This window comes from Chenopodium album, chromosome 18 (genome assembly GCF_948465745.1).
Source record: "Chenopodium album chromosome 18, dcCheAlbu1.1, whole genome shotgun sequence".
In the NCBI taxonomy this organism is placed as follows: domain Eukaryota; kingdom Viridiplantae; phylum Streptophyta; class Magnoliopsida; order Caryophyllales; family Amaranthaceae; genus Chenopodium; species Chenopodium album.
The window spans coordinates 3510895-3525698 of record NC_137851.1 but is presented as its reverse complement, the minus strand read 5'-3'; the positions used below and the strand labels follow the sequence as shown (position 1 = coordinate 3525698).

Here is a 14804-nt window from a genome sequence, read left to right as displayed (position 1 = left end):
TTAACAACTACTCACTTGCTATAAACGTAAACTCACCCATTCATGGTGTAATTTGATGTCGATCATTTTTCTAAAATAAGTTTGGAAAATAGAAATTGCAATCCATAACTTTTGTCTTATTTAAAATTTGGCAATTTAAGGGACCAATTTTGCTGTTTTATTTCTTATTAAAAGTCAACTGTACTCCAAAAAATAATCAGCTTTACATGATTGTAAAAGTTATAGCAATGTGAGTCTGGTAAAGCTCACTTGAAACCTCCAACATGTAATTGATAGGTCCAATTACTCTAATACACAACCACTATACAATATATGTATAATGGGGTTTACTTGACATTGAATTTGGTAGAATCATAATTGGTGTACGAGACTGTATAATGTCTAGATTCTAGAATTATATTGCCTTTCCTCTTAAATATTGGTCCATGTCCTTTGAACCGTGTTTTAAAAATATTCTCTAGCTATTTCTATCTTAGTTGCATATAGTATCTCCACCACAATTTCTCTCGGCCTCTTTTTACATGGAATCAGAGCAAAGTTCACGGTATATATAATATCTCTAATGACTTGAGTATATCGCCATGCCTAAGGTTTTGAACCTTTAATGACTTTAATGACATTAAGGGTCTGTTCTCATTGACTGAAATGAGCTAAACTGAACTGAACTGAACTTATTAGAGCTTAACTGAACTGAACTAAAATGAATATTTTATGAGAGAAGGAAATTAGGAGCTGAACTGAACTTATTAGAGCTGAACTGAACTGAACTAAAAATAATCTGATGAGAATAGGGCCTAAGTATTTTGGGCTTAAAAGAGAGTTAAAGGGAACTTACATGTAATGTGGAGTGTTGGAGTATATCTTACAAGTATCAAATAACATATGTAAGTGTCCCACATTGAGAAAAGAAGAGTTAAACACTATAAGGTTAAGGATTAAGGGGTTACTTCTCCTATTACCATATATTTTTGGGATAAAACCTCATTTAAATTTGTGAAATAAATCCTCTCTTTTAATTTACAGGTGCAGTCCAAATCCATATTTAACAAAACGAGATAATATAATCTTTAATAGTAGTAGACAACGAAAAAAATAACTCCGATAAAGGTACTTTAATCTACTTTCACAGGTACACCTTCTAGTATTAAGTTTTACACCCCCGTGACAAGGAGAAAAAAAAAAAAAAGAAAAAACAGATAATAATCCATAAAAAGAATACGCGGCTTGGATTTGATTAATGTTAGGGTCGGGTCCTAGCATATTACAAGTGTATATTCTTCAATAAAATTCTGAACCGTGCAAGTGTCCTTGTAAATTTGACAGCTAACCATGACCATGCAGTTGTTCTCTATTACTTGGCTCACAGATTATGTACAACATGGTGGGGGGTGGATGCGCCTATAGGACAACATAGAAATTATAACCCATGGTTGGCCTTTTTGCGTCGATCTTCGTTCATTTTCTTTTACTTGCAACTGTAAAATTTTAGCACGTATTTTACTTAAGAAAAAGATTAGATAATTTAAAGATGGTAAACGAACAAATTAATTAAAAAGAAATTATACAAATAATACATAACCCTTTAAAATTTCCGATGTTAAAATATTGAGTATTAAAATTGTGTTGCAAATAAAAAAAAATGGAGGGAATATATTATTACCGCCTGCAACTATGATGGGCAAACTAACTGCCTACTGTAGTACTTTTTTTTTTTTTTTGAGAGATACTGTAGTACTTTATTGACAACAAGTAGGTTGTCAATTTCCAAAATAATCTTTAGATTTTTTCAATGTTCTTGGCTCTTAGCTATACGCCCATACTCGTGGTTCTCTAATGATATGATCCATGCACCATGCATATGATTAAATTGAATCATGGCGTGGTTCTTAAACTTTAGATATTGCCCCTTTCAAAAAAAAAAAAAAATAGAAAAATTAAATATTATATACTGTGATGGAACCAGAATTATTTAAAAACGTGACGTGGATCTGATAGATTATTCTAGGAATTATGCTACACCAAACAAATATATACGTTCTGTAAAAAACTTCATGAAATTTGGTCAAAAGAAAGGCTCTTAAGTTTTTAGCTTATATGTCACAAACTCACGACTCACAAAGATGGTCAACAAGTGTAATATACATAAACAAAAAGAAAGAAAAATTAATTAGAGTAATTTTTTATTTTTAAAGAGAACGTACACGTACTTTTGCTATTAATCTTCTTATCTCAGAAAAAGAAAAAGAAAAAGAAAAAGAAAAAAAAACCTTTATATTGACATATAAAAGTTGATCATTCTAATAAGATAATTATTTAATCCAATAAACAATCAACGATTAATTTCACCAAACATCTCTATAAATAATTATTAACGTACGAGAAATTGACAACAGAATACAACAACTAACCAATACACATATATCTTCCTAAATAGATAATGTGATCAACTAGTCAAGTAAGCCAATAAGATTACTTAATCACAAACTATGGCAAAACGAAATCTCATTTTACCTGTGAAGTTATAACTTAGTAAGCAAAGCCTTTTCAATAACAGTCAAAACAACGAATTAGTTGTATGAAAAGAGACAATTATGTTTGGGTCCAGATACAACATTGGATTAGCTTATCGAAGGACACATGTCTCTAAATTTATGTGTACATACGAAGTTTATATGTCGACCATGCAATAACCAAGTACTACCCAATAATTTGAAGGGTTTGTACCGTTTGGATCTCTAAAAGGGCGGCTTAAGTCATTACATACAAATTAATCATTAGTGACAATCAACTAAACAAATATAGGTAAGGTTAAAGTAGCACACATATTTCCTTCAATTTTCTTTTATTACACCATAAAAACTTTTATACTAAGTACTCACTATCTAGTGTTCTTTGACCATCATTTGTGATTTATTCATATGGAAAAACATAGTCATGTATGATATTGTTAGATTCGTCTTGAAATTTACATTTTATATATCAAATTTTTATAATATCAAAGTGTAATTAAAGATATTAATAGGTAAAGTAATGCATTGACAAGTGTGAAATCATTTACAGTGCAATAAAAAAAAGAACGAAGGAAATATAAGAAGTCACGTTGTCCTTTGATACTCCCTTCGTTCGATTATGAATGATTCAAATTTAAGAGTTGGTTTAAGAAAAAAAAAACGGTGGAGTTGTGAATTTTACTCCATATTCCGACTTTTAATTATCTAGCAGGAGATCTTTCTATTTCACAATGAATGATTGTGATTGTTTAAACGTAGTACAATATAAAACTCTCTCCTCCAAAAAAATAATACAAGGCAAACTTAATGGGACAGAGGTCAAAAGTATGTAGAAGTAAAGAGTATTAGACATCTAGATTGATTAGCAAAGTATATGAGCCAAGTAATCACAAATGTTGGATTATGGATCTGTGGTGTTAGGGCAAGTGAAACATAACACGACTCTAGTCCATTTTTTAAGTATGTAAACAAGCTTAATCATGGTGTTAACTATTAAGCAAATGTTTGTCATTGGTTAGTGTAGTGGTTGATTATCAATTAGAATCTTGCGACAAAAAGTAGTCGTATCTGAATAAATCTTCTTGGATTTCGCGTCTCAAGTAGTACTTTCTCTCCTGAAGTCAGACTTAATTATTGATGAATATTGCTCGAAATTGTAATAATTAGGAGTATAATTTATTCTAATCTTGTTTAGGCAAATCTCAATAAGGACATATGAGAATTTGCTAGGTTTGAGGGGTAATAACAATCATACTATCAAAAGCATACAAATTAATAATAAAGTAATAACAAAGCAATAGATAAGCAATGAACAAGCAATAAACAAACAAAATGAATTCTATTGTGGAAAGAGAATAAGTTTAGAGATACAGTACTGAGTAAGGACAAGCCTCCTTCTTCAGTAGGGATGAAGCTCCGTAGGTAAATGCAAAGTAATTCTATTATATTTAGAGAGTATGTGCGTACATGTGTGCTAAAAATGTCTAATTACTCTTATTTATACCTAGGGATCTCTAGGGTTTACAAATATCTCCGGAATATATTTAAAATGAGGAAGATCTCCTTGATTTATCTTCTTCCCTGTTCTGTAGGTGTATCTTTGGCAAGTATCTTCTTGATTGATATCCTTGATGCTACTTTCCTTGTTTGTTCCAATCAAGCCGTTTTGCATATTCTTGCTAAATTACTGATCTTGGATTGATGCCCTAAATGTAATGGGTCGTATTACAATACGGGCCCAACAAATCTGACGGCTACTGGACAAGAGCTAATTAAATCAATTAATTTCTAAAAAGTAGTTTTATAGCAATAGTACTAATGATTGTCCGTTATACCGGCGATTTACTATTTATTTTCTTTCATGATTGGCAGGTTATGATTATGGATATATTTTTTGTTGTAGAAGATTTAGCTGGTTTAGGCTAGGTTGCTTGCAAACAGGAATTGACACGGGTACGATTACGATATGAACATGTATTTTTCTAGCTTGTATTGACATTCTATCGAGAAGAAAAGAATCAAAGTAGATGTCATTGTACATTCGTTGATTTGTACATGTATATTGCTTTTATTAGCTAATACGAGTTTACGACTTTGATATTGGATTATCGGTGAGTAGTTAACCAACTTTTACGTTTAAAATGTTCAACTGTTAGCAATCAACAATTCTTAGAATGAATTAAAGTAAATTTATTATAGGTTTTTTTGGGAGTCATAGAGTGTATGATCATGTTTAGAAGAATCTTAGTTGTTATCCACAATACGTAAATACAGATAAATTCTATGAATTCCATTCAATTTATGCTAGGAATGAGATCAATGAAACATAGAGCATGAGGTAACTTCAACTAGTGATTTTAAGAAAGGTATTTTTAACTTTTATGTACATCCATCCTCCAATAATTTACTCCAATTTTTATACTGCATGTTGGTGCAACCTTTTGGACATCTATCAAATCACTAATATTTAAATTGGAAAAACAACAAAGTAAAAGAAGACAAAGCAATTTGCTAATTTCTCACTTAATTTGCTCACGGTGTTATTTTCTACATGTACATTGCTAGAAGTTATAACTATAAAACCATGTTAAAAATCATTGCAAGTACAACATATATACTCCGTCCGTTCCTTAAAATTTACCCCGGTTCGTTGTTACTAGGTAGTGGAAAAATGTAGTCACCACATTAAATAAAATGTAAATGGGGCAATGTGTTAGATACATTCCAAAAAGGGAAATAAGACAATCTATACGGAACAAAGGGAATTAAAATTATACTTGTATTCTATTATTACGTTGCAAGGACCATAATAGTTAATTAAGATTCCTTTATTAAAAAAGGCTGCTAGTTTCCGAGTTTCATAATAATACATTAATGCTAGAGTGCTAGACAACCATCTTAATCCAGTGACAAAAATCCCAAAAAGGAGGAAACAAGACTAAAAGAAAGCAGCAAAACAGATTGTGTACAAAGGATCTAGTCATTTGTAAATGCAATATACTGACGTCATTCAGTAATCAGTTGCTCAATGAAGTGAAATCTATTTACATAAAATTTGTAGAAACCACGAGAAAATAGTAAAATAAAACACTCCAAATGAAGAAAATTGCAGCAAGAAAAAAAACAATTCCTAATCTGCTACCACTTACATACACTACTGTAAGTTCCCGATCATATATTGACGCCTTTTTGGAACATAAACAATTATCAACACCTTTTTTTTTTTTTTTTTTTTTTTTGGAAACGACGAAAAGTAGATCATCTGTCGTTGTCAGAATTGGTTTTTTCACAAGCAAATTCCCTCTCCAAAACGTCAACCTTGGAAAGATGAGTCGTCGAATTACCAAAGAGGAAGTTCTATGTGAAAAACCAGACCTTGATGAAGAGTCCCAAAGCAAATTGCAACATGAATGCAGCCACCAAAACCACCATGAGATCATTCCCCTCAACATAAGTCCTGAGGTTTGAGGCAACAAAGCAAGCTGAAACACCACTAGCTAGAAGTATGATCATCCATCTCAGGAACTCCAGAGGAATTACCAACAAGAACTGTAAAATTTGCAACATGTTAAAACATCAGGAAGTAAATTCTCAAATACGTGGAAATAAAGTGAGTCGAACCAACAATTTGACTCGCAGTTTGATCTGAAAATGTGAAGTATAGAATATCACTGTTAATGCTAGAGTTTCACTGATGAGGCTACATGTCATGCATCAAACTTCCATGTCTTCGTTACAGAAGAAAACAAATGTTTTACATGGCCTGCATTTGGGAGGAAGGACAACTAAAAGACTATATTTTCCTAGGTTTCGATTAGATTATAGGGAATCAATATGCTTACTAATCAAGTCACCACTTAGTATACAACAGCCTTTGAGCCAATTGGGAATAAAGTGTCCAAAAGTGGTATCCTAGCTTGTAGCTTCTTGCCAAATGAAGACCCTATCAATAATACAATAAAATTCTGGAAGTTCAAATACAATGAAAATGAAGCAGTGAATCCAAAAGGCAACAGGCACTTGGCATTGTAAATTGACTAGCTTGATTGTGACTTCTAGGATAGGCTGATAGCACTCCCTATGTCCCACAATGAAGGTCTAATAAACTTTTCTCAAATGTTCAGGAGTATTAATAAGTGATAATTAACCAATAATGTCCAGGTGTAGTGGAAAATATGATGATTTGGTGAAGTTGCATAAAATGACTGAAGAAAGCCACCAAATGGGACAAAATAAACTAGAAAGGACAATTGTTGTTGGGAGTCTAGGGACAGCAGGAATATTGGCTAACAGGCACAGCAATGCAAACAAAAGGACAACAATAACTTCACAAGTTATAAACTGTCCAAGAAGACTAGAATTCTATGTAGACAGAAAATTGCGCATTGCAGAAGAAGAGTTGCCATTCTGTAGCTGCATGTTTTACTCGTTGAAAGAACAGAATAAAAATTTTAAACAATGAAAATCAGGCAATATGTACAGAGTACTCGTGCAAACCTAGGACTGTAGGACATGAACACTTATATAGCGATTGTATAAACCTGATGATCATGGAAACTTACACAGCTTAGAACGAAGACGAAGAGTGAATAACCCCACATGCACCAGAAGCGTACAACGCTGGCAGGCGATCCCAGATACTGAAGCAAGAAATAAAATCCCAAGGGCACTACAATTGCATAGCCATACACTGTACTGGCAGCCAAACTCATAAAGCTGACATCAAAATTCCAGGACGAACTCCCTATTAAGTAGGTGGCTAAATTTCCAAGAGAAGCAATCACAAAAACCAAAGTTGTAGATATCCAAATAAGGCCGTAGCTGTAAATAAAGCAAAACAAAAGCATTAGCAACCCCAATGTCAGAAAAACACGGAATGGAATTTACAGATTTCTGCACACAGATGGTAAAAGTCAAAATAGAGGTTGAAAAAGATTAGGCATGAACATCTCAGCCAAACGAGAGCCACAAAAAAGTATGATACATTATTTTTGTGTTGCGCAATAATTAACTATAAGGTTTCAGTTAATAATAATAAAAATAAATAAATAAATAAATAAGAAATAAAAAATCAAGAAATATGCACAACCAAAAGATCAGAATCATTACTAAGCAGCAAAATACAGATAACTAACAAATTAGGACTTAGAAACACGGACAAGTGAAAGTAGCTGCTCTTTCATCTGCTTCCAGGCATTCTGCCTGCTTTCAACCTTCAGCCAAGGAAGGAAAGGGAACCATGCGGGTACCTTAGTTTACATGTCATAATTTTTTTTTTTAAGGTATAGAATTTAAGGTTGATGGTCATTTTGGTTTGTGATCCTGACATCGTACAGGTGCTGCCATATATTTACTTGACATCTTTTGTGACTGGAAGATACCTATTTGAAGAATAAACATTGTTTGTGAATATGTCATCATCCATCAAAAGTTAGGAATGCAATTTAACTAGATAAAATCAAGGAGGCCATAAGGAACTAAGGGCCAAAATCTCTGTGACAGCATCACTTTGACTTCTAACATTATGAATAAAGTCGGGGCTTGGAAGTTAATAGGACCTTTCACAATTCATAAATAAATCTCGATTAAATCTCTGGTGCAAAGTTGCTTATATCTGGAGCAATACTCATGTTTTATGAAAGGGTGCTCTACCTCATTATTTTGTTAGTTTATCAATTATAGAGTTCCCAAGATTGTAGTGGAGGAGACATGTTAAGCTTTTAGAATCAGATCCCATGGATTGTTAGGAAATTAAGTTTGCCTCATAACTGATTAACTGAGGTTTTATGAATTGGCTTAATTGATGAGAATCGCTGTTAATAATGGGCTAACAGGAGCTATGTTACAAGTCAATTTAACAACCTTACAATATCCTGAACTTCTGACGCATAATTCAAGTGTGCCATAAAATAATGATAAATCACACTACCTAAGGTGACACTAAGAAGTACACAGCAATAAAAGGCCATTATATTCTTAACTTGATAGATGACTGGAACCATCATATCCCACCTTATGCACGCGACCATTCTTAGCTGTAAACTACAACAGACAACATTGCTATGAAATCTTCCTCTCACATAAGCTCCAAAAGAGAGCCCTTTGGTCTCTAAAACGAATGCTTCCCTTTTGCAGTGAATATTATGTCTTCTACCCTCGTCAACCATGATAATATTATGTCTCTATCAAATTCAATACTTGACCAGATGAAAATTATCAAAACATATCCTGTCGGATGTCAACAAGAATTAGCCTTGAATAAAAAGATTTTTACCCAAAATCCCATTAACTATAGCTAACACTGGAGTTGGCCTGCAAGTAGATCCTTGACCGACCTGACCTTAGCCCTAGATAACCCAATAGTCAACAACCTGATCACCAGTCAGATAGCTCTAGCCCAAATCACTCACCCTCACATAATTTATACATAACGCTAGCTGAACTGCACCTAAAGCCCTACAAAAATGCAGCACAAAAGGTCTTTCAAGTTCACCCTCCAAGGGTTAAGCAGATTAGAATCCCAGCTTTACTCCATTGCTCAGTATCCTCAATGAACTCCACCCCAACATAAACAAAACACCCCACTCAGGTTCCTCAATGCACCAAACTGACCTAATATTGTTACCATCATCTACATTTGTTGCCAGTCTGCCACTACCATAGGATAAAAATGCCAGTGGATCTTGTCAATCCAACAAATACACAATTTGAGGATCACCCTGCTAGACTCCACATCTCTCAAAGAAAATCAAGTTGTATACAATTCAAATGTGCTTCAATTCTTCACAATCTCAAGCTCTTAGCAATAATGTCCCATCTTCAAGTTATACAAGTCTAATCAGAATTAACACGAGCACATTTCTGAAGGACAAGATTCAATTACTAGATTTCACCAAAGGTCATTACAATGTAGGGAATTGGCAACACACTGGAGTATATAAAAAGCAGGAAGCTGGATAATATAATTTGGTCCCTCAGTATGACTGCATTAATATTCCAGTCCCAAATCCCAATCTAGGAGCAACCATGGAATGGGCAAGATCACCCATAGTCAGATGGCAAGCTCCCAAACTCACAACAGCCTCAATAAAACTCGACTAAAACTGATAAGTAGGTTGCTTAACAAAGCTCACAGTCTTCATCAGACTAGATGTCAACAGGACAATCAATTATGTTTGTTCTAGTGCACCACACCACACCAACCACACGCATAGGTGGTAACACTTGATACAGATCTTATCAAGTTGCCCATCATCTTACTTAACTCCATCAAAAAGTCATTTGGTTTACTAATACATGGACCTTCCAATGTACAAGCAACCAGCAGATGTATCTAACTTCATCCATCATGGTAATTGCCTACTCATTTGCAAGCACCATCTAATTCATCAAGGGTCCACAGTACTAAACTCACGGACCATACAGAAAAGTTACTTAAACCATGCCTATATGATCCAAAGAACAATGGATCTTCCAAATGAGCTTGGTCTTCTAGAAACTTACGAATATATTTTCATGGCAATACAATGCCCTTTTTTGTTGCCAAACAAGATATAAATGGCAAGTTAAAAATAGGCAGATCCAATACGGGAAAAACACACAAGAATCAAAGCAGCTCAGTCTGTATGCAGGGGGTAAAGATCACAATTAAATTGAAGGTGATACTCACAGATCAGGGTTTGCATCAATCTTGCTGAAGAAATCACCACTTCGAGGATCTAATGAGCTCAGCAATCTATTGATTACGATGTCTGTGTCCACATTGAAGTATTGCGTGTATGAGTAGACGTTAAACACTCCCTGCCAGTTGTTTGTTGGTGGTGGCCCACCTCCTTCTGCAGAGACATGCAAGAGAGGTCAATGCATGTTAGGAGAATAATATTGCAACTTTTTCAATATTTAAATGTATCAAAGCTGGATAAGACATTGCAGCTAAACAGCTATTTATACAGTTCCTTAAATGTCAAGCTTCAAAACAGCTATTTAATAATTCCACAACTTCAAATCAATCAAATCGCAATTAGAGGTGTCAATTCGGATGATCGGATCGGGTCTGATGAGGTCGGTCGGGTCGAGTCAATTTTCAAAGTTGAGCCATGATAAATTAGTATGTCCAAGCGAGACCAAATTTGAATCGGATATTTTTTGAATCGGGTTGGGTCGGGTTGTGCTTTTGACACCCCTAATCACAATCCATAGTCATCACTAATGAGATTGTCCAAGGAAGAAAATAAATTTTGCAAAGAGGTATACTAGACATGAGGGCCACACATTGTATCAACTATTATTCCACCTTACGAGCAAGTAAGTGAAGCACGATTATTAGTTATTACAACTACCGAAGCTGTAATATTAAAGGGTCATTCCTCAAGCTCATAGCAGGTATTTTAACACGTCAATTTTTCTTTTCCTATTTAGAAGCCATCATCACTTATTATTCCTAGATGAAAGTTCTCAAAGGTTATCCCTTTCCTAATAGGTTATAACTGCCCATGATAAGGGTGACATACTCCCCAATCTAAAAAAAAGAAAAGGGTATATCTTTTTCATTTCCTCACAAACAGCTCTAAACAAATGCCTCCAATGCACCCACCAAAAAAAAAAAAAGATATTTTACCATTTTGGGAATGGCGATTTCCAACAGAAGTAAAGAGGTTGTCTATGTAGCAGACCAAATGAAACAGCTAGAGTCTGGTATCACCATCCTTGGTAATATCAGTGATGAGGTCGAACCAATCTGCTAATTGGCTTATTCCTAGTCCCTCTATTCCAATATAGATTTCCCATGTTGACCTTTTTGGTCCCAAAATTGAGTCCTACTAACACAATTCTAAAAGCTCTTAATAGTTTATCTTTCCTACGATTTCACAAATTCTTAATTTGTACTTCCCCCTTTTCTTTTTACTTGCATGTGAGCACGCAATTAAAGGAGGAAATTCGAGATGGTAATGGACATGTTACTTAAATGAAACTACCATCAATAAGAGAAAAGGTTTAGGTTATTATGGTTAAAAATATTGTAATTAATTTGTCCATTTATCTTATCTAATCCTTCCCCCGATTGCGTGCCCGTGAGTTGAGTTGAAAATATAAAGAAACGGAGGAAGTATGTAAGAATGCTTTGATTAGAAAGTATTTAGCAATGCCCTTCAGCAAACTTATGGTTCTGAGTTTGAAAAGCAGTGCCTTCATCCATTATGAAGCACATATCTGTAAGACGGGAGCAGGGACATGGTTCTCTTACCATCAAATAACTAAACTAAGCAAAGGTATACAATTAATACAGAATTTCATTTAAGGCAAGTCTTTAAAATGGTACTGCCTTATCTCAAAATTCACAGTGTCGCAAAAAGATTAATTATTTTAACATATACTTGGCATAGTCTTGCTAAACACACAAAACTCAAAATATTCCTTAAATAACTATAACTAAAGAATCTGATGACAATTATAAACCCCATTCTATCACTCCCAACAAACATTTCTGAAGCACTAAATGTCAAACACGATATCTAACGAAAGTAGAAAGATGATTGAATATGGCATACCACTAGAACTCGGTACATTCTGATAACCTGGACCTTTGTCTCCACCTTGATGAGGGGGAAAGAATTGCAAATTCGCTTGGGGCGCTACACGAGTTAAGTCAAATAAGCAAATTGTTAATACAATCCACAAAAAAACTTAAGTAAAAAACTCAACAAGATCAGTTTCTAGATTGCCATACCCGAATTGGCATTACCCTTGCCTTCTTCAGCTACAACAGCCTGCCATTAAATCATTAATCCAGTTAATCACATAGTGAAGACCTAATTAATAACACTTAACAATTATAAGACCATATATTATACTGAGTAAAACCACATCTAAAACCCCAAATCAATCTCAGAACATAATTTTCATCAATTACGGCCTTGAGCTAGTCAATATCTCAAATAATCATCAAAAACTCCCAAATTTTCAACAAATTAAAGTACAAGCTTGCAAAAATTTGTAATTGTTTGATAATACTCAATCAAATGAAAAAAAATCAACAAAACTGATCAATCACTCAACGTATGGGGAAAGGGACATGAAAAAATTCAGTCTTTTGTTCGATTTACATGTAAAATTTCGAAGAAATGAGCTACATTGTACAAAAAAAAATAAAAAATGAAATGAATCGAACAACAAAATTAACATGAAAATTGAAATTAGGGCAAACAAGATGAAATAAATTGAGCGAAGAATTAACGTACTGGAACTGAGCCAAGCAATTGGCTTGTTGGAAGATTATTGTACTGTTCATCCATGGTCAAACTTGAGATACAGAGAGAATTTTGTGAAGAAGACAACAAAAAAATGGTGAAATTTTTTTGATCGAGATTCGAGCTTTGGGACAATTATGGCTGATAAAGTCCCTTTTCTTGCGTTTCTTGTTGTTAATGTCGAACAAGGCAATGGACAAATTGACAAATTAGATTTTTTTTAAAAGCAGTTTTTTTTTTTTTTTCCTAACAAAAACCAAAAAATCTAGAGATCATTAAAGTAGTTTTTTTAGTTTTCCATTATCATTAATCGTGCATGTGGCTGTGTAAAACTCCCTCATACTTAAATATTTGCATTCGAAAATATCTCTTAAAACGTTCATGTCTTTAATTTTGTATCGGTAAGAATTGAAACAATTCTAATAAGATTTCATGAGCAGCAAGTTATTTCCAATGGGGCGGTAAGAATTGAAACAATTCTAATACTATGTTATCTAATATATAATTGTAGAGTTTTTTTTGGCAGCACTTCACCACAAACCTCCAAATCCACAATACTTAAATTCTATGCATTTGATTAACCAATAACTACCATCCTACTATTTTATTTTTTTTTATTTTATTTTTCTGGTATTTTTTTTCAAGGGACTAACTACCAACATTTCGCTTTATCATATTTTCTACTGCACAGGTATTAATTCTCATGCACTCTCCTTTTTTTTTTTTTTTTTTTTGGGCATCCAAACAACTTCCACCTCTCTAAAAAAAATAAACCTCCAAATAACTTTTACTATTATTTTACCGAAAAACACACAATTACCCAAAAAACTATCTATTTATTACATACGGCGTACTATATAAAAATCAGCTTTTTTACATATAATTTTGTTATTAGATTTTTTTAATATATCCCGTGCATTTTGCACGGGTACACTCTAGTTTGCATATTTGAATTTGAATTTGCACGGGTGCATATTAGTAATGAAACTAAGGTCACGCATGATTGCATATTTGCATGAACAATATTCTTTGCATACACATACTGCTATAGTGAATTGCAACTTTAAGAGTCATTTTGGCAACTTTTCACCACGGCACTTCAAAACCGAATCTCTCAATTCTCATTCACTCCTTTTTTTTTTTTTTTTTTTTTTTTGTGCCCCTCCAAATAACTTCCACTTATCATTTTAAAAATAAAAATAAAAAACTCTCCAAAAAAAACTTCCACTATTATTTTTCTTAATAACACACACTACCCCAAAAAAAAATACCAATGTAGTATTTTATTATATTACCCAATTTCTTTTTAAAAACACCAACATTACAGTAATTGCACATTTTTTTCCAAAATTATGTTTACTTTTTTTTTTTTAGTAATATCGCTACCATAAGTTCCACTGTTTTCTCTTTAAAAATTATTCCAATTGTTTATTATATTTTTAAAATCAGTTAACTACCTTATTCTTAATTCAATAATCATCGAAACAAAAGAGGTCATTTTTCCAACTTTTAACCACATCACTCCAAACTATTAATGCTCAAATTCTGTTAACTTTACTTAAAAAAAAATTGCATCATAACTTCCCCTAAGCAAATTCAATAACTTCCACTATAAAATATGTCATGAATTTGCATATTTTAATATATCACTCTAGTTTGCACGGGTGCATTTTGTTATTTCCTATAAATTAATGGAAATTTGAATTTAGGGTCAAAATACTTAAAGTTTAGCCCAAGTATTATTATTTTATTTACTAGTATTTATTAACAATGGGGCAGTTTTTAAGGGATAAAGGGAGCAAACATGTTGTGAGATATTCAAGATTGGTGGGTTTTATAAATCGGTTTGAGTCAACTTGATTGGGATGCTAATGAGTTGGATTAAACAATACTCCCTCCGTCCCCGATTGATTCACTTTTGAAGAAAAATTACGGGAATTAAGGAGAATTAAAGAAAGTACATTAAAAAAGTAAATTTACATTGGGTATGCAAAAAAGTAGAGAGGGAAAGTAATTAAAGTACATGGGAAAGTAAAATTTACATTGG

At 33.3% G+C, this 14804-nt stretch overlaps 1 protein-coding gene across 1 annotated transcript; it reads right to left on the bottom strand.

The window, feature by feature from the left end:
• Positions 1 to 5444: 5444 nt before the first annotated feature.
• LOC145592730 (uncharacterized) lies at positions 5445 to 12971 on the bottom strand. The gene is made up of 6 exons (XM_081649238.1): positions 12749 to 12971; positions 12238 to 12277; positions 12059 to 12142; positions 10180 to 10345; positions 7073 to 7331; positions 5445 to 6059 (listed from the first exon to the last, which is right to left on the bottom strand). The coding sequence occupies exons 1-6, from the start codon at positions 12800 to 12802 to the stop codon at positions 5868 to 5870; spliced, it is 795 nt and encodes a 264-aa protein (XP_081505364.1). The 5' UTR covers positions 12803 to 12971; the 3' UTR covers positions 5445 to 5867.
• Between the last annotated feature and the right edge of the window lie 1833 nt (positions 12972 to 14804).

Coding starts and splice junctions, on each gene's coding strand:
- LOC145592730 (XM_081649238.1), bottom strand. CDS start 12,802: ATGGATGAACAGTACAATAATCTTCCAACAAGCCAATTGCTTGGCTCA. Junction 10,346..12,058: donor GAATGTACCGAGTTCTAGTG/GTATGCCATATT, acceptor ATGTCTCTGCAG/AAGGAGGTGGGCCACCACCA. Junction 7,332..10,179: donor ATTGATGCAAACCCTGATCT/GTGAGTATCACC, acceptor CTTTATTTACAG/CTACGGCCTTATTTGGATAT.